Genomic DNA, 24,093 nt, shown 5'->3' with positions numbered 1-24,093 from the left:
CAGCGTTTCTATGGTGACCCATCAGTCTGGACTGCACCGTCTCAAAGGCTACCTCCAGTAAAGTAAAACCCTGTGGCCCATGTGTTGATGTACTTCCTGCACTGCTGCACAGTGCACTGCTGCACTCTGCCAGACATCTGATTAACTCGTCACCATGGTAAGAAAAGATACAATTATATTTTTCGTATCCCACTTCTAACGAGAGCGCAGTGTTCAATTTATAATTAATTTTGCTTTTTATCGTGAGTTTTCATTTAACAGCTTTTGTTTTTGCGTCTGGATGATAACATACTTTCAAAATTTTTTAACTTCAGAGCCAGCTGTGAAGCTGTACCTCTACTTATGACCCTCCGCTTTTTTGGTTTTTGTTTTTCAATGCGAAGTAAGAATGGCTTGCAATAATAATTTTGAATGTTTATCCGAGATTAAAAGAATTTTTTCATTCTTTCGAGCTCAAGAAGGTTCGAGCCTTCTTGAAACAAAGGAATTAATTAAATTTGGCGGAAATAAAAATTATTGTACAAAATTTAACTAAGATAATAGTAGTTGAAATACAAAATCTTTTTGGTTTAAAATAAGTTTCTGGTTTCCATTTTTCATTCTATCACCCCCTCTCTCTCGACCTCCTTGGCTTCATAATTAATTGATTGGAATAATCGCCAGCTCATCTCTCAGCATAAACTAATCGAACAATGAGAAGATTTATATATTTCTACTTCAATCCATTTAGACTAGGTTGTGCTACATTATAAGCTGAAGGACCATTAATCAATTTTTTGAAATGAAAACGAACTAGAACCCAAAAATCAATGAATAAAACTTTTTTCAGTATTAACCCCTCCCAAATGAAAAATATTTCATTTTCGGTGAAATAGTTTCCATGGGAGCTAAAAGTTAATTTTTGTGGAAAGCTTTTCCAGTTAAGAGTTAATTTCACCACCGAGCCAGTATTACCTTCGTTTCATTTTGGCGGAAAATATTTTTTTATTTAACAGTGCCCACTATTATCTAATCGATTATAATGTTTTCGATTATGATGATCGATTATAAAACACTACTTTTTTTCTAAATTTCGATTCCGAAGATACTTTGATGAAGCGATTCGTTCTCAATAAATAAGATTCCAGAACTCTCAAAACCGAACCAGTATTGACACTATTAAACAAATCTTTTATTAATTTGTTACCGATACAATAATGGTTTTTAATCTTAGAGCACTACTGTTAAATAAAATTTATTTTTCATGATTTTTTTATTTTGTTTTTGTTCTATAATGCTTAGTAAATTCTGTTCAGGATCAAAGACGAAAAACTAATGGCGAATAATCAATAAATTATTGTTCAAACCAAATTAACTGTATGTTTGATTTACTTGTACTCGTGCACATTTTCTGCTTTGAGATTTCATCGGAAATTTTCATTTTTAAGATCTCCAAGTATAAAAAGTATTTTTTGAGAACTGGTCTGAGTGTTTGATGCTTAAGTATTCAACGTAGCTCAAGAACTAACAATTGTAGAAAACCCAAATTTGATATTTTCCTTACTAGGTGCGAACAGAGAATGCTTTTATATGATTTTGGTCAAAATCGGTCCACCGAATATACTTTACTGAATTTATTTTTCAGTATTCTAAGGTTTTCTCTAAAACGGTTCCTATGACTTTAGGCTTCTTGTAGTAATTAATAACATACTTTTGGAAACTACAACTTTTATTGGAAACTTTTTTTTTTCTGAAAAATGTTATTGTTGTACTTTTAAAAGTAGGTTGATTCCCTTTCGAATGTTATTTTTTATGTACGGTTAAGGAGAGTTAAATTTGTTGCTAAAATCGAGTTTGAAGACTGATCCTCAGTCGGAGGTGCCTCTATATTTAATTAGTTAAAAATTGCTGCTTGATTTTTCTTTTAACTTCTTATGTACGTTATATCACGTTGGTTTATATCTTACCATATTTTTTTAGGAAAATTCGTATCTAGGTCAGATCTCGGTGAAGGGTTGGGGTTAGGGTTCTCTCTAAAATTACCTTTCAGGGTTAAGTACGGTAATAAACTGAATAATGTTGGAAACAATTTAATGTGGGCCAAATATTTCCAGTTTGATGAATATTTATGATTAGATCCTTGAGAAACGAAAGAGAATATGGTAGTATTTACAAGTTTTTTATACCTTTATACTTCATATTTCATGAATTGTTACAAATAAGAAAACGGAATTATAGTTGGAAGAATCGATTGAGTGTTGTCCGTAAATGCCGGAGGCCGAGGTACCTCTTACCAGATTTTCTATTATAGTCTTTCTAATTGACAAATTTGAATTGTTAACAAAAGTGAAATGGATTACTTGTTTTACATTAAAATTTTCAGCCTAAAAGAAGAAACCGCCAAACCCAAAATAAACGAGAAGAATCTAATAAACTCGAAATTTTACTAGGATTTGAATTAAAATATCTAAAATGTTGGAATTCATTTACAACTCTACTGTTCAAGCCAGCTGACCCAAGCAGTCTAGCCATCACTAGAATACTATTCGGTAATTTAGTTTTACTTTCAGATAGTAAGTAGTAACTTTATGATTTGTTTGCACTTACAATAAGAATTATCTGAAGAGGAACTTTGTAAATATAGTATAAGATATTATTTCTATGAGATTAGGATTAAAAAATAATTCCAGTTTTATTACCAATTAGTCTGATACTCTCTGCTGAGATATACATAAGACTTTCGTGAATAATTAGAACTGTCCGGTAGGACTGTTGTATAATATATTATAAAGCACGTATTGTATAAGCATGGGAAGGGATTAGCATAATGGTTATTGCACTGGAGGTTTCCCACACAAATATCCTGCGTTTGAATCCAATCCTTTAATTTTCTCTTTCTAGGAACTTCTTACAGTCCTCTGCCTGAGTAAGGACAGAGTTGCCTTGACGGGAGAACACTAACTACTAATATATGTTTGTAATTTAGGTGAAATGATAAGTTCATTGTGAAATTAAGAACTTTATACGATATTACAGATGATTGCGTAAAGCATCCATTATTTTTGGACCTGACGCAGTTTCTGAGACTGTGAATTTCAGAGTTTTTCCCTTCCCATTTACAATTCTCCACAATTCAGATACCCAATTAAATTGGAAAACTATTGACAGATAGTCGATGTTTCATTATACATAAACCAACTTGAACTCTTTACAAATACCTCCATTAAAGTACTAATTGTATTTGTTATTTTCCTGTACTCGTGAGAGCGGTGTTCGGCTAAAATAATCATTCTCAACTTAACTTACTTACAATACTCGCCAAGACAAAGTCATCAATACCGGCAACCTCTAGGTGCAACGTAGGCATTCCTTTCCTTTCTGTTCGTCATTTACAATTCACACGTCCATACATTCATATGCAGATTGCAAATGACTAAATAACTAAGAAGTGTGAAGTAATGCCTGTTTTCTCAAGCTGGCTTTAAGTCCAACTACCGATTAAGTATTGTAAACGGAGGCGGATAGCTAACTTATTTAACTTAAATCTCTTCAATGATCACATTAAATAAAATAAGTCCTAGACCGGGAATCGAATTCAGTACCACAATACATCTTTGCGATCATCTAACACCTAACCGCTCGGGTACTGAGAAACCAATAAATTATTAAATATAATACATGTATTTATTTTGTTATGCGTTCTGGAAATTTTCATACTAAAAATGGTTTCCATGAGAAAAATATTTTTTGATTTCATTGTTATTAAAAATACTATAAATGCATGAAGTGGAGTGTAGCTATAAGGTAATAATACTGTTATTTACAGAGAATCAATTTCTGTTTTCAGGCGCGCTGATGATGTTAGATATACCTGCAGAAAGGGGCCTAGGTGAAGCTGACTTAAGATGGGGTGACGATAATGATTGTAGGTTTCCTTTATTTAATTTCTTAAAACCACTGCCACTGGAATATATGTGCATGATCTACTTTATCATGTGGCTAGGCGAGTATTCTTTTATTATATTTGTAATACCTAAAACTTTACTAAATGGAGATTCTTGAGAATCACATTTAGCTGTATGCACGCCCTTTTATACGTACGTAGTAAGACAAAGATTGAAAGTATTTCATCTAGTTACATGCAAAATAGCTGCAGAATTTGGATAATAAACGGTTTTTAGAAAGAAAATAATATCAAAAATTCTGGATACCAGGTTTGTTCATTTTTAGAAATCTCTCAGATTGCAATCACTCCTGTAGGGTTATTTCAGGCAAAATTTGGGGTTATGTTTTCAAAGCCCTGTGAAATAACAGAGTTTACAACATAAGATCGTTTAATTCATAACGTACGCAGCTATATTAAGTTGAATTATTATTCGTTCATTTTTTAAACTTTTTTACGATTATTGTGTAAATTATGTTTCAAATTAAGACTTTTTTTGTTTTGTTTTAATTGTATCAGGTGCATTAGGAATAATGTTAGGAGCCCACTTCAGAATATCAGGAATTGCGTTTATCCTACCGTACTGGTATATTTTCCTGTTAGACAAGACAAGATGGAACAATCACTCATATCTGTATGGAATAGTGGCTATATTATTGACTTTCACGGATGCTCATCATTATTGGTATATTCCACGTTAGCTACTAAATTATTACTAAACTTTTATTTTTAATTTTTATTGCGCATGTTTTACTTTATTCTTATAAATATATACAGGTGTATACTTTCATGAGGTTCATGTTTTGTTTTAAAAGTACATTTAAACAAAGCTAAATTGCTCCAATATCATCATATCTTAATTACATGTAATTATTCCAATGAAACCAATGAACAAACTGAATAGCCCCCCGTTTTTTCGTTAGTTAAAGGTTTTATTTAATACCAATCGATTTCAAGATTTATCCACATTCGAGTCATCAAAATGGATGAACAGTTTGAGAATTACGATATTCTTCAATATGGATACTATGATGTTTGTGAAAAGATTCTAGACTGGGCGGACGCCTTATTAGGTATGTAGATGACCAAATTATAGAGCGTTATCTTTAAATTTCTGTTCTGCATAGTCTCAACTCTTATTAACTTAGGGCCATCCTCACATTGATTTGTTCCTGTATCTTTTGATCATATGATATTTCTAGGTTATAACTAATAAGGTATTATTCCATCTTAGGAGCTTCTGACAGATCACTGGTCGGTGTTGGACAGTGTTGTCTATATTCTGAGGCAGTAATATGAAAAAAGCTGCTGGTGCCAATATCCTCAAAATAACCTTAGAAATAAAATAAAGATTTATCTTTTTTTCTCTCATTTCAACTTTATGTTTTACCGGTGCTGTAAATGAAATATACTCAACATTATTCAAAAAAGAAAGCTCTAACTAAGTTAATTTAACTTACTGTACAAACATGTTTATAGTTTACAGATGCGAAATGTATCCACAAATATTGATATATTGGGGGGTCGCAGAGTACTTGGCCACCTACAGCTCACTTCATCATCTACAAAACGATCATTACACATTCACTCAATGATAATCAATCCATCAATTACTTAACCACAAAACGTGGCGATAGATATGTGCTGAATCATTGAAAATCACATTGATTTCATTTAAAACTTTTAACCACTTGATTTTCATTGGCTCATCATTGCTTATTATTTAGTTTACGATTGATAATCAGTCATTAACAACGAAAAATTGATGATCATACGGTCGCTTGCATTTTAAATTAGTTTTTGTGTTATTGAATAAAATAAGTTTCATGATAAGTTTTAGCAGTAGCTAGTAGCACTTAGCAGAATATGTTAACTCAATGAGTATATCCTGTAAAATCAATAGGACTTCATTCAAGAATCCCTCTTTTAACTTGTTGAGCTCTGTAGCGGTCAAGTTCACTGTTGTTCTTCTAGACTCCATTTTAATAATTGTGTATGCTAATGTTTAGAAATACACATTTATCTTTAACAAAATTATCTGTTCACAGGTCAATTGACGCATTATTTGGAAGAGTGCAAAATAATACTGACGTACCTATTTGGAATTACGGCATCCTTCGATTTCAATTTATATTAATGTACTTTTACGCTGGATTAAAGAAAACTGAATTTGATTGGTTAAATGGATATTCAATGTCAAGTATGTCTCATCATTGGGTTTTTGATCCATTCAGGTACCACAACAGTGATTTGCTCTGTATTCCGTTTAATTTTAAACTATGTTTGGTGTTATAGAATTATTTAAACAGATTCTTATATGCAACATATTCCTGGCTTTATAAATGTTTAAAATGAGAAATCTGTTTACACATTGCTATATTTACTTTGAAATCTCAAAAACAAGTCTGTTTTATTGAGTTTACTTCTAAGCTTGTGCTGACAGTCTTCAGCAGGAGTACATAATGCTTTGAGAGCTGGGAAACAGAATTTTTACTTAAGTGTTGATGAGGGGCAGCAGTTCCTTACTCCCTAATGAACTATTTAAGTCTATTTATCTTTAGATAATTTATTTCTGTAATTAACTTATTGATAATAAATAATTCTCTAATACCTCACAAATTAATGGCTGCTTTCAAAAGTGTGAAAACACTTATGGTTGAGGATCTGGTGAAAAACACTAACTAAATGCTGGATTTTTATAATATAACTTTCTCTTTCTGTAGTCTTCCCTATAGTCGGATTTTATTCGGTTGGATTGCCCTTAGATGTTTTTGGCTAAGTTTTATGATGAAGCTAACATCTTAGGCTGGAAACATAGTGGAGCGGCGAGCAAGGCGGCGATGATAGCTGCTTCAAATCAAAGAGAGCGACGAGCAGCGAGCAAAGAGTCGCATGCACATAGTGACGAGTTTAGTCGCGTTCTCCTTTTGACAAAACAAGATGGAGGAACTATTTTTATATGAAAATTCTTCGTTGAAACTTTGGTATTTGCAGCAGCTTAGTAGTAGGAGCTGCAGTGTACATGACATAAATAAGTTTAGAAATGAACTTGGTGAATTTCATCACTTGTACCAACAACTTCGGGAGCATCCTGGCAAGTTTCATGCGTATTTTCGAATGTCTCATCAACATTTGATTACATACTAGCCCAGTGTAACCCCTTTAATCAAAATCAAATTTTATTGTTTTTGAATAATACAACTCACAACAAAAGTTAGGCACAATATAGAAAAATTAAATAAATACAAATCTGTGTAACCCCATTAAGTTACTTAGCGGTTACTTTAAGGTTAGAAAAAAATAAATAAAAAAATAGAAATATATACAGATAAAAAGAAATTAGTCAATTAAAAATAAACAATAATTTTATTAAATCACTACACCATTATTTGTCGTAAATTAATGTTGTTCATCTGAAAAACTGGAGTAGTACGACGCTACAGAAGGATTGGAGAATTCGTTCTGATCAGAAGTAGTAGGACGTGAAAATGTAATTTAATTTTGCCTAGTATTTAGATGAAAGTTAGCATTAAGGGATTGAGAACCAAATTAAATGTAGCAAAAATTACCTGAATTCTCCATTAACTACTAATTGTTAATTAATTTTAACGATTAATTGTTAAAAACTGTTGTAGCTTCGCAAATATTATGGTCCCACAGAGGTTTCTTTAAACAAACTAAACCAATAAATGTATCAATATCCATAACCTTTGAAAAATAATCTTTACAAATTGAGCGCGATGAGAGCGAAGAAATCAAACATGTCATAACGCTTCGCTCTACTCTCTAGAGATAGCGTTGCTCTATCTTCGCTTTGCTCGCCACTATGCGCGATTCCATATGTTTACTTGTGTTTGATTTCGCCGCTTTGCTCGCCGCTCCACTATGTTTCCAGCCTTAGGCGAGTCATTTCCGACTTCTTCGCTTGTCGACTAACTTTAGAAACCAGAAATTCAGATTTCAAACTACAAAAATATTTTTTCCACAGAAATATTTAAAATAAAAATTTAGCGATTTATGTAAGAGCAGATAGCCATAAAATGCAGAGAAAACATTTTTTTGGCCGCTTTCCACCCAATTCCGAAAATCATATACCAAAAAAAAAAATTAAAACGTACGATTTTATGGCATCACTTTTAATGTTCATAGATATTTAATAGATGCAGAACAGAAATCTTTTAAGAAGGGTCACTTTAGGTAGTAGTTTAAGATTACTATTTTCAGGAACTGCAAAGAATTCAATTACCAGGACTAAAGTTTTGAACGACAGTGAAGGCCTTACTTGGGTATTAATAAAAACGAAATTTGAGAAATTAGAAAAATCACATCTTCAGTACTCTCTCATCATTTGTACACCCCGATTTATGACATAACAATCCGTACACTTATTTTTGGTAGCCAATTATTCTGGTGAGGAAACTAAATTGTTATGAGGAGAAAAATAAAAAAAGATAGTTGTTAAGATTTACCTAAGCTCAGAATAATTCGCAGCAAGGCTTCAGGCAATAAAAATAAAATAAAAAATATATAGCAAAAACTGCTTAAGAAAACAACTTTTATTTCTATTATATATTAAGAAATTTATTTGTTCATAACTTTATGGTCATGGTAAAAATGATCACAAGTATTAAATGATTTTCGCATGAAGTATTGATTTATTTAATTTTTATTCACTTTCAGAATTCTTCTCACCACACATCAAATTGACTTATATGTTATACATATTTTTGGATTTCTTTTAGACCTCACAGTTGGATTTCTGATATACTTTAATAGAACACGCCCAACCGCTTTTCTTTTTCTAACTCTTTTTCATTTGATGAATTCCCAAATGTTTTCCATAGGTAAGTTAAGTTATTTATTTCCAAATTAGTTTTAGTAGCAATTATTGCTTTTTTAAAATATGAAATCCAATAATTTTATAAAATGTTATTTAAATCTTTATCTTTCTGTCAACTCTTCATTTTTGTAACACTGCCCAATGAATATATATTTTTTTTTAATTTTAGCGAAAATGAAAATCCTGAATACGGCCAGTTTCAGTTTATTATTTATTTTCACAATAATTGGCAGTATATTTTTAATTTCCTAATTACCAAACAAATTTTATCTCTAGACTGCAGAATCTAATTACCTACCAGTAAATTGATACAATAATAATTGTACAGGTTTATTTCCATACGTATGCCTGGCGACCATGCCACTTTTCTGTGATATAGATTGGCCTAAAAAGTTATTGAAGAAAAGCGAAAAATTGAAGTCATTGGTTAGGTATACTTGCATTACGAACACTAATTGTTATTACGACACACAACATCAAAAAAAAGGTAAGCTCTGCATTATTAAGATTTAAAAGACTATTTATCATAAATTACTCTTAAAACTGGAATTAGCTGAAAAGCTTTCGTTCAAAGTATTAAATTTGTGTACTTTTATATAAATAAAAATGTAAATGTTTGTTCAAAATCAAAACTCATCAAATTTCTTCACCGATTGCTTTGAAATTTTGACACAATGTTGCATTCAAATATGTGCGGGATTTCGTATAGTATTTAGTATGTACATGTCAAGGGAAGGGATTATCTATGCGGTTAGCGTATTGGATTCCCACGCGGAGGTCCTGGGTTCGAATCCAGCTGCTGGCCCTTAGATTTTCTCTTCTTAGGAGCTTCTTACTCACTCACTGACCATTGATGGACAGTGTTGTCTGTAACGAGAGAACACTGTCCGGAGGCTGGTAATGCACTGAAAAAAGCTCCGGGCGCCAATAACATCAGATTTTGACGCGCCTTAAATGTTTAACTACGATCTGTAGTTTCCGTGCATCCCATTCTTGATTGAATGCTTGCTTCCTTCTTCGCATGCTGTTGGTAAACGTGACCGGTACAACGTCTTTCCAGCAATTGAGGGTTGACACCGGCGTTACACATGCCAGTTTTCGCAATACATGACAAGGTCTGAATTTATTGGAGAATGACCGACACTGGGATGTTCGCATAAATGCCGTGCAAGACTTCTTGTATAAATCAAATTCGAGCATTGTTTGCAATCATATTGACTACCTGTTTTCCTTCATCTCCAGCAGAGTAATGGCAGCAATATTAATCGCAAATGGATGAAGTTATTAACCGACGAATACGCAAAGAAAATTCAAATTTGAACATGGATTTCACAGTAGAAATCTACGACCGAATTGTTGATAATGATTGAAGATATGTGCTTAGAAATCGCGAGTGAAGTGCTCAATCAATTTGGAATGCCATTACCGAATCTATCTGCTGCTACTTCGTTCGATGTAGATTTACGACGTGAACAAAATTTTAACACAAGTGATCTTTTGTCGTATGTGCAATCAAATATTCCTAAGCTAACCTTAAGCAAAAAGGCATTTACGATCAAATAATGCTAACTGTCAATATTGGGGTGGGAGAAATCTTCTTAGATGCGCCAGAAGGAAATGGTAAAACGTTTCTAATTAGATTGATTCTGGCAGCAATTCGATTCCAAAATGACGTAGCCTTAGCTCTTGCATCGTCCAGTATAGTTCCATTTAACGTTACTTAGCTTCAGCAACGTGCAGCCGGGTACAGTTAGTTTTTTAATAAAACTACATTTGTTTAAATTATATTTGTTGAAATATATTAATTTTGGGGTAGTGTTTGTCCCTTACAATATTTAAAAAAAAGTTAATTAACTCTAACGATTTCATTACAGTATATTTACATTAAATATTCGGATTTTGAGTGGTTTAATATTTGTTGCAATTGGCTACCCAACATTCGTGAACATTTCCTTACTTATTGTGAATATGACAATCGCTTTTGATTTAAATTGTTAATATGAGTTAAAATAATCTAATCCAAGCAGACTTTATGACCTTCCCATGAATATAGACATCCGATCATACGGACTTATTTAATTTAACTAGACTAACTGGAAAACCAAAATTAACATAATAATAATGTAAACCAATTTCGATTTTTTTTTCGGGCTCGAAACACCAGAGAGGAGGAAACATCATTATAAAAAGAAACTCACAGCTGCTTTGTTGATGGCCCATGTTGCATTTCAAACATTTCTGCCGTATTCTCATTTTATTACTAAGGTAGTTGAGGTTTCAATTTATTTGATAGATCAATATTTATGTTAAAATATTCTTCTTTAGTTCTTCACTGCTAAATTTTTTTTATAAATGAGTAAAGATTATTTAATTTATATCAGTCTCTTTGATTTAAAGGGATACAACAACTGGACGAATGGCTTGTACGGATATTCATGGGATATGATGGTACACACTTGGGAAACTGTGCTCACCGTAGTTAAGGTCGTTGATAAAGACACTGACAAGGAAATATATTTAGATCCTGAGGTAGGATAGTTTTTCATTTTTGATTCGATTATCGAAAAGTTTTTACCTAATCGAAGTTGTATTTACAGAACACTGGGAAAAATCCACAGCCGGTTTGTTTATTTGCCTAATTTTATTAATAGTAGTGGAAAAACCAACATTTAGATAGACTAAATTATTACCCATCTTGAATGGTTTCTGAAGACCATTATAATTAGTCTAACTGGTTTCAAAAACCTAGTTATAAAAAATTAGAAACAAATTAAACATTGTTTCATTAAAAGTTGTCTCCCTCTCGTTGATTTTGCTTCTAAAATCTTCATTATTAATCTCGTTTGAGTCGTTTATCTAGTCACCCTTTATTATAGAATACACTCTTTTGTAATCCTTGTCGTTATTGGTCGTTATTTTGTACAGTATCCTTCAATTTTCTGGACTCATTTTGTCGCTCTGGGTTTTAGTGGAACCTTTTCCATAACTCAAAACTTTTTTATTTCATTATTACTGAATGTGGAAAGAATTATTTCTTCTTTGACCTTTTATAGAAAATGATCGCGTGAGTTCTGTAAGAAATTTTTATATTTCTGTTAACCAAATTTACGAGTATTAGGTTCATTTATTCTGCAATAACAGCGAACGAATTACCACTATCACCCTACAGTTTGACGTCCTAACTAAGAATTATTACTTTAGCCATTATCTTGTTAATAATTTTTTTTATAGCGAGCATATAATTTGATCAGAGGCTAAATGATTAGAAGCTCTATAGTTTCTTCACTTGATTTCAGGATTTTCAAATTCCTTAGTATCGTGGTTATGTCACATTTCTTACAATCTCATAGAACTCTTACACCAAACCTCGAACTTGTTTTATATTGTACGTCATGTTGGTAAAAAGTGCACGTTCTGCAGCCACTGTTACGCCACTAACAGTGACTACAGTCCGAGTGATTACCAGCTGACCCTTTTAACTTTTTTTTGTTTACAATTCGTGTTTTAGCCTTCTTAAAGTATAAAAATTCCCAGTTTACCCACATGGCCCTTATTGTACTCTTTAATTTTGCTCTCTGTAATTTTGATTTGACAACTCTTATTACAACCCCTCTCCTTTGTAATAAATATTTCTGATTAAACTTAAAATCTATTTCTTTTAATTTAGTAATCCCCAGTAATTTATATACTGGTTTACCATCATTCATCAAAACCATTATTCTGTTCGATTACTAATTTTTTAATTGTAATAATGCAATTTGTTTACCGACGTAGGAAGTATGTCTAATATTACTTACTTATCTGAATCTCTAGTTCCAATTAGTTTTGTTATTATCTTTTAAGCGAAGAGTTTTATAACTTTATCGAAGATACCACTAGGAATCCTAACATTTCCATCTATGTACATATTAATTCACTTATCTATAACATTAGAGAGCGCTTTAATAACTTTCTTAGTAATTAAAATATGTGTAAATTATGACAAGATGGCATATAGTTACAGTTCATACTAAAATTAAGAATAAACAAATAAGAACCTCTGATTAAATACTCGCTTCTGTACTCGAAGTTCTTTGGATTAGTCTCCAAGCAAAGTGAGCGCTCTGATTAATTTAGATCTAAGGTAAATCACGTTAATGGAAGAGCAGATACAGGATCCCCTCTTTTTTTTCATCTTATCATTCAGTATATCGAAATAAAATTAAACTGGAAATTACTATCGAAAAATATTATTAAGAAAACACTGTAGCATTATATTATTTTAAAAAAAAGTTTATCATAATTTATAATTTCTTGTATAATTTTGAAGCCAATTAATTGCAGTTTACTTACATTTTTTATGCAAATTTTAGGCTTGGGCGACAAGTAATTCATGGAACCGACATGGAGACATGGTTAAACAGTATGCAGATTGTATTGCAGAACGGATAAGAAATTCACATCACAAATTGGATAATTTCTCCCTACATTTAGGTAAAAATGAAAACGAATTTTTAAAATTGGTACATGCTGGTATGTATCAAATTTGTGCATTAATAATCACTGAATTTAAGTTGCTCAGCGGATCGGCTTATAAAAAAAAGTAAACTACTACCTATTTTTCATGAGGCTTTACGTCCTAGTACCAAATTCGTGGCAGGAGGTGGATAATCTTGTATTTTTAGTTAAAAATCGAGTGACAAGCGATATCTTAGTCTTGATACCTTCTTTGTAACTCTCATCTCCCACAATAGAGCGCAGTACCAATACTCAGCTGTTTGAGAGAACATTGGCAAGTCCGTTGTCAACTTTCCACTGCAAGAGTACGGCTACTGTCCTTGATCCCATAACCTCTGCTGGATAATCTGGTTTTCTCTTTCCTGAAACTTTTTTGAAGTAAATAATCTCCACTCCTCGTCACTCCGAATTCAGTACTTGTTTTAAGCTATTACCTAACCAGGAGCCGCCAAACTTTTTTGATCATCGAGCCCTAAAAATTTGCTATTTTCTTATCGACCCCCTTCATATATATAAAGAACTTATGTGATTCTTAAATGGTGAAATTGCTATTTTACCGTAGCGCACACTGTATGGAAGCTATGTTTAATTGAAATAGGAAGAAGAAAGCGCTCTGGTGGGGACATAACTTATGCGTAATGCGCAAAAAAATGACGTCGCGTCAGCTATACTTTACTTACTATATTGTAATTATTTTACAAATGGCATTCCAAACGAAAATCGTATATAGTGCGTTGGTGTCAATAAATTCGCGATTGAATAGCGTTGGTATTCATCGTCCCCTAGATCGGGTCAACCCACTAATTATATTATTTCGACCTGCCAGGGGTCGGTATCAACCACTATGATGATCCTTGACCTAACATGTAAGTTTCTGAAACTAAGAAATTACGTAACATGAGTGTTTTGAAGTTTGAGTGTAAAATTGTACTTTAGACTCTGGAGATTTAAAATTTTTTTATTAGATCTGTAATGTGTACTTAACAGATCATAAGTGCAAGCAAAATATTTCTTACAATGAGGGAAAAATATGTGACATCTCCTCAAGTGTGGAAAGTCCTTAAACATAAGTTTAGTTTGAGATTTTTATTTATCTATAGTCATTGGAACGTTGTTATTTTGAGTTAGCAGTCTGAACAAATCAATTACTTTAAGGAAAAAGTGCAAACATTTTATATTAACTAAAAGTCCTGAATCTCCTTATGGAACCATTGTTTCCGAAGAAAACATGTAAAAATAATTATTATATTGTGTCGTATGTTCCAACTCTGCTTCAAATAAAAAATAGTACGAAAAATTCTTAAAGCCCCGTTTTATGTATACAGACAATAATGACCTCAAAAAATATTTTCTAAAGAGACTGTATAGGTTACCCACCAACACACCAAGTTACATGCTGTATATATACGTATGTAACAGGAAATTCGCAACTTTATAACTTTACACTAAAATTACATTTAAATTATATCAGCAAAATTCTAAAACAAGATTCGAATCGTCTGACCAGATTTCTGGCAGATGTAATAATGGAAAGGCATCTTTCTTAATTTAAACATCTTGTGAAAATAATCGATAAAAATAATGTACAATTCTCAATTAATAAACTCACACAAAATAATTACAGAAGTATAGTACTTGAGTATAACAGAAGTATAACTACTTGAAAGTATAACCAAGTCGCAAAAAGCACGTCTCATTGAGAGGGCCAGGCAAAATGAATATCACAGGCAGTACAGTCAATTAAACCTACAGCAGCCAATTGGGTATACATCAGAGGTAAAGAACATAAGAATGATTCAAATTATATTTCGGGTAAGAGGTGAGTTGCTGGATTTGAATTTTCAACCTTGGCTAACAAATAGGAACTTCACATGTTCGCTATGCAACATGGGTTGTATTGAAGATACTTATCACTTTATATCTGTATGTCCGGTGCTAAGAGAATTTAGGAAAAGATATCTCAGGAAGATAGTCATTGAACGTGACAGATATATGGACATGTTGAATGGTGTTACTAGCTGTACGGGTCTAATGAAATATGTGATGGTGGCATTAAAATACAGAAGATTTTTAATTGCCGAGTTTAATTATAATTAAAATTGTAAGTTTTGTATTATTCAATTAAAGAGTGAAATATCTCTGAACCTAATAATTCTGAAGTATTACGGAAGCATGTACATAGATGTACATACGTATCAAACAAACAGACAAATGTTTCTATCAACAAAGTATCAAAGGTTAAAGTTGTGTTGCCCAGTTCAGTTGGTATATAATCTTGTTTGTTTTATTTTGTTTTATTCTCAACATTGTTTGGATTAACTTTGTTTTCATGCCAGGAAATATGTTGGTATTAATGGGGACCACATCAGTATTGTGTTCAAATTGGTACACTTGAACTGTTGAACATCCGACAGACGGCCATAAGGCTATTGTCTACGATGTAAAAAAAAAAAAATAAACAAATAAAATAAAATAAAAAATAAATAAATAAAATAATAATAATATACAAATATAAAGTTTGTTTTTTATTTTTAATTTTTTGTAGATGTATTTTGTATTATAACTGTACTTTATTAATATACATTTGATCATTCATTCATTCATTCATTCATTCAATAATTACCTCAAAATCCCTTTCTTGAAAAATCTTGCGAAAACTCGTCTCTTAAAATTTCATCAGCAGTTCATCGTAACCCTCTAATAGAACACCTATCTTCTTCCGCAATACCAGGTAATCCTCGAAGAAGATGGAAGAGAAGACTGCCTCGCAATCTACTCTCATCATAAGAGCAGTATGGTACTATTGATATATTCACGATACTGGAGTGACACCACTGGGTGGCTTCTACATATATTCCTGATACTGTTTTATCTTATATTATCACATTTGGTTGTTGCAACAGTTTTTGCAGTTGTAAATTTCGATGAAAGATTAAAAAAATATATATACTGTCTCGCAGCGGATAAAACTTGTGAATATCTTTTAAAAGCATCCTTGGAAGTTTATTATTTTTGGATGTGCTTACCATGTGAAATTAAAAAATGAAAAATTAAAATTATTACGATAACTGTTACAGTTGAGTAGAGCAATGATTTATTAATATATTATTTTTATTACAGATGTATGGACTTCGCTGAATAAAAGATTCCAACAACGCATGTTTGATCCAAGGATAGATATTCTTTCAGCAGAATGGTCAGTGTTTAAACCAGTACCTTGGTTGCTGCCAATGCTTTCCGACCTCTCAGGCTGGAGAAGACAAATAGATATTCTAGAAAAAGAAATCGTTTCCTGGGCAAATAACTCAAATGCTTTATTTCTAGCCGATTTTCCAGGTTTGCAAAAATTATCTACTATGAGTGACCTTTCTTATTTATTCCAGCTTTCTTTATTTCTATTTTATTATTATCGTTTTTAATTAAAGGCAATTCTCATTTTTGCTCTTAAAGCTTTCTCAGTGTCCTCTTATAACATTGACAATCGCCAGACAATTATATTTCTACCGTCAAATGGAAAGGACGTATTGCTGGTTCACAAACACAGGGCTTCGACATCCAGACCAGTATGCAACCGCTGAGCTAATGCATTCTCCAAACAATATTGTACGATTCTGTTTTATTAGAAACATTCGTCTTAATTGGCTGTCATATTTTAAGGTTATTGCGACTGTAGTCTTAACTTTAGACTTTAACACTATTCATTAGCACGTTTAAAACAGTTTCAATGATCATGTCTCGCTAAAATTCTAAATCTGAGATAATACCTATAATAAGATTTTTAAGCGTCTATCAGTCTATAACTATAGAAAATAGTCTGCTATTAAAAATGTTCTTATAGATTTCGGTGCTACAATTATTGAAGCGATATAATAAAATATTATTAATTAGGTTCTTAAAAATGTCGATGATGCCGATGTATTACTAAACTGTCAACTATAGTTGATGGAAATTTAGGACAGAGTGCCTTGTGCAATCCTTGTTCAGTTTGAACTCAAAACACTGTTGTTAAGAAGAACCCACTTTCGCAAACTAATCAACCTTTTCGTTACCCCCCTAATTCCTTGATACCAATGAACCTAGAAATGGCTCACAGATCGAGCATCCTGACTCAGTACCTGGTAAATTCTCAAAATTCAGTTTGTTCAGATTAACAAGGCTTAGCCTGTAGTTTTTAACGAAGTTCCTCCTTTTACTCACTAAGTCGGTTCTTAGAATAAAGAACAGAATATACTTTTGATAATAGCGTTTTTGGTCTATGGTTACTTACCTCTAAAACGCACCTTTGCCATTTATTCTCAAATGTTGCTTTACCTTTACGTCACCATCTAACAGTGCCATATTGAGGAACATCTTTATAGCTTTCTTGATGCGGTCCTCATAGCTCCTGTGGTTGCTAGGCTAATAAATCTCTGTGTCTTACCAAAGAATTTATTGTTCCATTGTACTAATTCTCTAGGCTTCCAAATAAATACTGCATAAATACTTGGTCTAATTTGTCTTTGTTAGCCAGTACATTACTTTTGGACTCAATTTCGACTTTTTTTATTATAATTGCAACCTTTTCATTAAAATTACAACTTTTTTTAAAAAAATAATAGAGATAACTAGGATTATTTACAAAATTCTTTTTACACAAGAATGTGGACGACTTAAAGAAATTAAAAATGCAATTTAGCATTTCCATTGTTAGTATTTTCTTGTTTGAAATTTTGTTTAAAGATTCCATAAAAAGCTTTTGAAAAATCTATTTACTAAAATTAAATTGGGAACGGCATTGGAATTCAAGGGGACATTATTTAACAAATTGTGAATAACAGACGTGAACTATGTTTTTACAGGATTATATCTGGAAAATTACATTCACAAAGATTTGACTAACGTATCCTTGACAGTGTTGAGGGGAGGTGTGATTGTGGAAATGGAGGACTCCGAGATCAAACTAACTGCTGGCGAGAGGGTTGCAATTCCGACGGCTACATTCCATAAGATTCACACTACGACCAGCACTCCTGCCTGCTATATGTACACATTTTATAATTTGTCAATTACTGATGGACTGTCATCTACCAAAGATACTTTAGCACAAAATGATAAGGGCTTTCTTACACAATATGTCGATGACTTATTTCGTTCAGTTTGGTTAATAAGTAGATCATTTTTGAAAATATTGTACCATGTACCAATGATGAAAAGAGTAAAAATTCCAGGATAATTTGTAAGTGTAATAAATTTTTTGAGTTCTTTTTGCATTTTACTACCTTTTATTTACTATTTATTATTTTTCAATTCTTTTCTCGTCTAAAGAAGAAAAAGAATGGAAAAGAAACGTGCTGATTTTCGATTTTGTATCGGTCTGTTTGATGGTGAATTCAAAATAGTTGATTAGTATTTAATAGTCGCCTGAGTGAAATGTATTGTGGTACTGGTTTGATGCCTGGTCTTGGTCTAACATCTTTCTTAATGGGGTAGACAGTATATTGGAAAAAAAGAAAAAATAGTCATAATTTTTAATTTTTTTATTTGAAGCTTTAAAATAACATGACCAGAAAAATTATCTTCACAACTATGCAGTAATTAAAATATTACTCAAGGAAATCTTTACAGTATCACTCAAGCAATAGAAACTAATGAAAGAATGAGATGTACGTCCGAGAATCGCTGAACCTAATTAATTTTAATTTAGAAGCTGTCGCTAAGTGTAGATTCTAAAGACTCAAAAATTAAAGTACTTTGAAAAGAATTAGTTGGAAATAAAGTTTAACGAGCTGTAGCTTAAAGTCGAAGTTCCAACCCTTCCAGTAAAATACTGCTCCGGTCATTTTCATTTTGGTATCTCTTCTTAAGTGTAGCACAAATAGCAAGTTGAATTCAAACCAGAAAGTTGGAATAATGGCCGACTGTGCTTCAGGCTATCATCGTAGATTGAATGTTCCTGACACTGACATCAAACAAGTAATTCTCAAACAAGGAATAAAAGTTTTAAAACAAATCGTTCCCAAATTCCTATATTTTGAATTAGAACTAAAACTGCATATACAAGAAAAATCTACATATTTTTTTTTTTTGGTATTCTGCTGTTTTACCATCTATAAAAAATATTAAAAATCACTTGCGGCTAAATTTTCCAACTTGAAGAAAATCGGTTACCGAAAGTGCTACTTTGCTGAAATCATGTTTCTGTATTTAACTATTTCCTTGAAAAATTGCCATTTCTTGTAAACTATATCCAGAAACTAAAAACATCTAAACTACAACTGGTAGTTGTAGTATTTAAAAATTTTTTCCCCAGAAAATTCGATGAGGTGTACTTCTTTGAGGTTGGTAGATTCCCTTTATTATTTTTGTGAATTGGACGGTCCTATCTCTTGTGCATTGTTAAGAAGGGTTAAACGTGATTTTGAAAGAAAATTCCTCCACCAGAAGTACTATCCCTTTATTCGATTGATAGTCCACTGTCTCGAAAATGACTCCGTGGCTATTCTGCAAATTTCGTCTTCGAGTTCAGCAGGCTTCTCTGTAAAGTTACAGCTCAGTGTAATGTACGGTTTTACAAACTGTAATGCTGGTGAGAATCAATATGGATCAAATATTCCGAATTTGAAGAATATTAGTGAGTTGGAACCTTGAGAACCGCAGTAAGAGAAAGTCGTGTGAGTGGTTACACCAGATTTTATTTCTCAAATAGGAAGAGAAAAGAAGAGAACTTCGGAACATTCAGGTTTTAATACAAAATCTCAGTTTAATAAACATACGACGATTTGAAAGAGAACGTTTGTAAATGAAAAGAAAACAATGTTTTAACGAGGTAGAACTCTTACGTATAAAAGTATATAAAATGAAATACTGTCTAGAAAAAAGAATGATATTGTAAACGCATGTTGGGGCTGAAAATGAAAAGGCGAATGTTTAAAAACAGAAAACAGGGTGTAACTTAAAGTTATGTTACTGTAGCTAACTACTAATACATTATTGGAAACTAAAGAAACTGATTTAAAACTTCACTTCTGCTAGAAAGAAGGTATAGGGGAAAAAAATTGTTCTGTTGAATTGATCGACATCTTTTACAGTGCAAGTACCTATCACACTCATTCAAAATATGCAGAACTCTATGCTGTTCTTCACTTTAATTGTTCTTCTACCATCCAATTTCATAATTAAAAACCTTTGGCGTTTCGCTGGACATTTTCTACTGGCTGGTGGCGATGGTTGAAGTTTTTGAAAATGTGGTTTATTTTAGAACAATAACTTTACCGATACTGACTCAGCAAGTGTAGTGGGAGACGGAAACATACAGCAAACTGATTAATCTATCTCTGATATTGGATTAATATCCAAAACCGGTCTGGATTTAATGAACATGTGAGCTACGGCGGATAAAAGAGATTCCATCTTGTTTTATTTTTGAACACAGCTCTCTTAACAGCCCCCTCTTGGTAAAACATCATCCGCTAGGGTTCAAATACTGCCATTTCAAATTTTTGATTTAGTTTTAGTAGAGCGGCTTAGGGTGAAGGGACTGGTGATTGATAGCTTAAGAAAAAATTCAAGTTTCGTTTAGAATATTTTCCATTATTTTGGCTCCAGGTGGAGGCTGTACAAATTGTACTGCTCCATTATGATTTTTGATTATTTTTTAAGTTTGTCAATGACCCGGTGATTGACATCAAATTCTCTGGGGGTACCTTGTGTTTAACACGGGGTGGGACAAGTGATTGGTAAACAAGTATATGAAACGAAATTATAATGATTCTATTAGTAAGTCATAAGTAAGTAAGTAAGTATTGTAAGAGAAACTAAATGTAACAAGAACTGTTATTATTATAATTTTTTTTTTTTGCGCATCAACATCTAAGGTTATTGGCGCCCGGAGCTTTTTTCAGTGCACTGCCGGCCTCCGGACAATGTTCTCTCGTTACAGACAACACTGCCCATCACCGGACAGTGAGCTGTAAGAAGCTCCTAGGAAGAGAAAATCCAAGGGCCAGCTGCTGGTTCCGAACCCGGGACCTCCGCGTGGGAGTCCAGTATGCTAACCTCATAGCTAATCCCTTCCCTAACTGTTATTTTTTTTTTTTGCGCATCAACAGCTGAGGTTATTAGCGCCCGGAGCTTTTTTCAGTGCACTGCCGGCCTCCGGATAGTGTTCTCTCGTTACAGACAACACTGTCCATCACCGGACAGTGAGCTGTAAGAAGCTCTTAGGAAGAGAAAATCTTTAGTTATTTATTTACATGAAAATTTAACAAAACGTATAGCCTTGGTCATAGACCGTCAGAAGCAACTGAATAACAAGAACTAATGGTTGCATGAACATTTTCAGAGGTGGTACAAAATAAATATTAAGTAAAAGTGAATAAATGCAATTTCTTTTATTTTGGGCTTACGTATGTCACATCTAACTTAAGAGTATTGAAGGACCTAATAAGACAGTTAGATGGCAAATTGAAATGATGCAAACATAAATTTATCAGACCTTCTGGGAATCAAATTGATGATTTGAGAAATTTAAAAGTTAGCTTGCTAACCAAATACATATATTTCTGAAAAATTTACAAAACAAAGATTCAGCCCGGAAAAAACCTAATAGCATTGATAATGTCCTTGCTGTTAGTGCCTGAATTAAACCAAGAATATAAAGGCAATTCTCAAGATATTCTAAATGGAAATTGGCTGGGAAATTGGCCAATAAAGTTAGGGGAGGCCAACAATGAATTAGAGGGGAGTTGATTCATTTGAAAGGGTGCTTCCCTCTGGTTGCATCAGAATTTGTTATTTTTACTGGTGGGGATAGAAAATTAGTTACCAAATGCATTTTATGTGATTAAATTTTCAATGAGACCAACACTAATTTGTCGGCGAATTTGTTCTCTTGACGACTCATTAACTTTTTCATTTTAGGCTATTAACACAGCCCAAAAGGAAGTCTTTTCGTATTAGATTCTTCATTACTTAGTATTCTTCTTAAACAGATTTAACAAATATTCATAATTATAAATGGCATATGACGGAACTTTTATCTTGGGATGTCAGATGAAATCTTGGAGTCAGAAATAGTGATTCACATGATAGAGACTGCACCTCACTTGCGTATAAGATGCAAATGTAATTTGCAGTATAAAATACAATTATGTTTATTCATGTATTTATTACTCCTAGCTACAGTTTTTCTTATTTGCTGTCTTTTATAAAAATATAGAAAAGAGCAACAATTATCCTTATTATTAAAACTGTCCGGTAGGACAGTTGTATAAGGGTTGACCATCAAAAACTGCACGAAAAAGCGTAACGTTGAAAAACACCCAACTTTGACAATTTTTTTATCTTTTTCTATAAAAGATAAAATTCCCAAATTTTCTTTAAATTATAGGGCAAACCCTCCTTTATAACTGTAATTTTTTTGCAACCACCCAGATCTAATAGGTTTCGAGAAAAAAGTTGCCGAAAATGAGCAAAAACGGCTTTTTCAAAAAATGTTCTTGTTCTTGTTCTTCTTGTTGTTCTTCTTGTTCTTCTTGTTGTTACCTTTTTTGTAAACAACGTAGCGCTTAAACGTGAGAACCGATTTTCATGAATGAGGTGTCATTCGATTCGGAATTTTATGTAGATGTGCCTTTTCGGGGTCTCGGCGCTGTACATCGAATGGGAGAGGAGTTAGCCCCCTTTATGTAAGGCCCCCTCCAAAATTATTATTACTAATTACTCTGTAAATCTTGTCCCGATTTTGATAAAATTTGGTAGGATGATAGGATTAGGGCTCCCCTACGTAACAATAAAGCGACGATCTGCTCTTACACTTGTTAAGGGGAAGTATAGCAATCATTTCAAATTATCGATATGTGAACCGATTTTCATGAATGGTCATTCGAATCGAAATTTTGTACAGATTTTCACTTTAAAAGTCTCGACGCTTTGCCTCATAAGGAGGGGAGTTTGCCCCACCCAAATAAGGCCCTTTCTAAAATTACCAATATTTCTACAAAGCTTAGTCCGATTTTGATAAAATTTAGCACGAAGAAGTGATTAAAGTTCCTCTACGTGGCTGTGAAGTGCCATCATGCTGTTACACCTACTAAGAGGAAGTACTACAATCGTTAAAATTAACAATGAGTGAACCGATTTACATCAATGAATTGTCGTTCGATTCAAAATCTTTGCGTTTTAGGGAGAAGTACTGTTTTTCTTGCTCCTCTTAAAAGGAAGTACTGAAATCGCAGTTTTATTTTGTTACTTAAGTACAAATACCTTCCTATTTTATTCAAAACGCTTTCTCAAAAAAAATTGTTATTGAGGATGGTTTGGGGACCGCAACTATAATCATTATTTAAAAAGATCTCAACAGTGGTAGTTAGGTTCCGATTTAACACCTTATCAGGTTATAATGATAGAATTGCTTATCCCAAATTTTAAAAAAATCTGTAAAGCAGATATATAACTTTGCAAAATAGACAAAAAGAAAAATCTTTCCAAAAGTTACAAAAATCTCCTTAACAAAAACTTACAGTTTAAAAAGTTAAGTATAAGGGTTGATTAAACGCCAAAAGGTACACAAATCAGCGAGTACCCAACATTTCATTAATACTTCATTAATAGTTAAGTAATTCTACTGCATTAATTTTCATTAATAAGTTATTTTTTAGAATTTATTAGATGTCACAGACCCTTATGCTGGCCACTTCATTTATAATATTTTTTTGTTATAATTATGATAAATCACATATATACGTACATGCATGTTAAAGTAGAAAAAGACAAAGTTAGAGTAGGCTACTGCCTTGAATTCGTCTTACCGAAATATTCGTGAGCACAAATAATACACAGATAATAACAAGTAGAT

The 24,093-nt window shown here is 32.6% G+C and overlaps 1 protein-coding gene across 1 annotated transcript; it reads left to right on the top strand.

The window, feature by feature from the left end:
• Nucleotides 1-18,513, top strand: GC (gamma-glutamyl carboxylase). Its single transcript, XM_074136054.1, has 12 exons — nucleotides 1-157; nucleotides 2,363-2,528; nucleotides 3,827-3,982; nucleotides 4,442-4,607; nucleotides 5,971-6,156; nucleotides 8,603-8,766; nucleotides 9,091-9,249; nucleotides 10,927-11,027; nucleotides 11,160-11,291; nucleotides 13,115-13,235; nucleotides 16,380-16,595; nucleotides 18,098-18,513. The coding sequence occupies exons 1-12, from the start codon at nucleotides 155-157 to the stop codon at nucleotides 18,469-18,471; spliced, it is 1,944 nt and encodes a 647-aa protein (XP_073992155.1). The 5' UTR covers nucleotides 1-154; the 3' UTR covers nucleotides 18,472-18,513.
• The last annotated feature ends 5,580 nt before the right edge of the window (nucleotides 18,514-24,093 follow it).

This window comes from Rhodnius prolixus, unplaced genomic scaffold, assembly GCF_049639745.1.
Source record: "Rhodnius prolixus isolate KJV_2025 unplaced genomic scaffold, Rpr scaffold_1, whole genome shotgun sequence".
Lineage (NCBI taxonomy): Eukaryota > Metazoa > Arthropoda > Insecta > Hemiptera > Reduviidae > Rhodnius > Rhodnius prolixus.
This window is presented reverse-complemented; position numbering and strand designations above follow the sequence as displayed.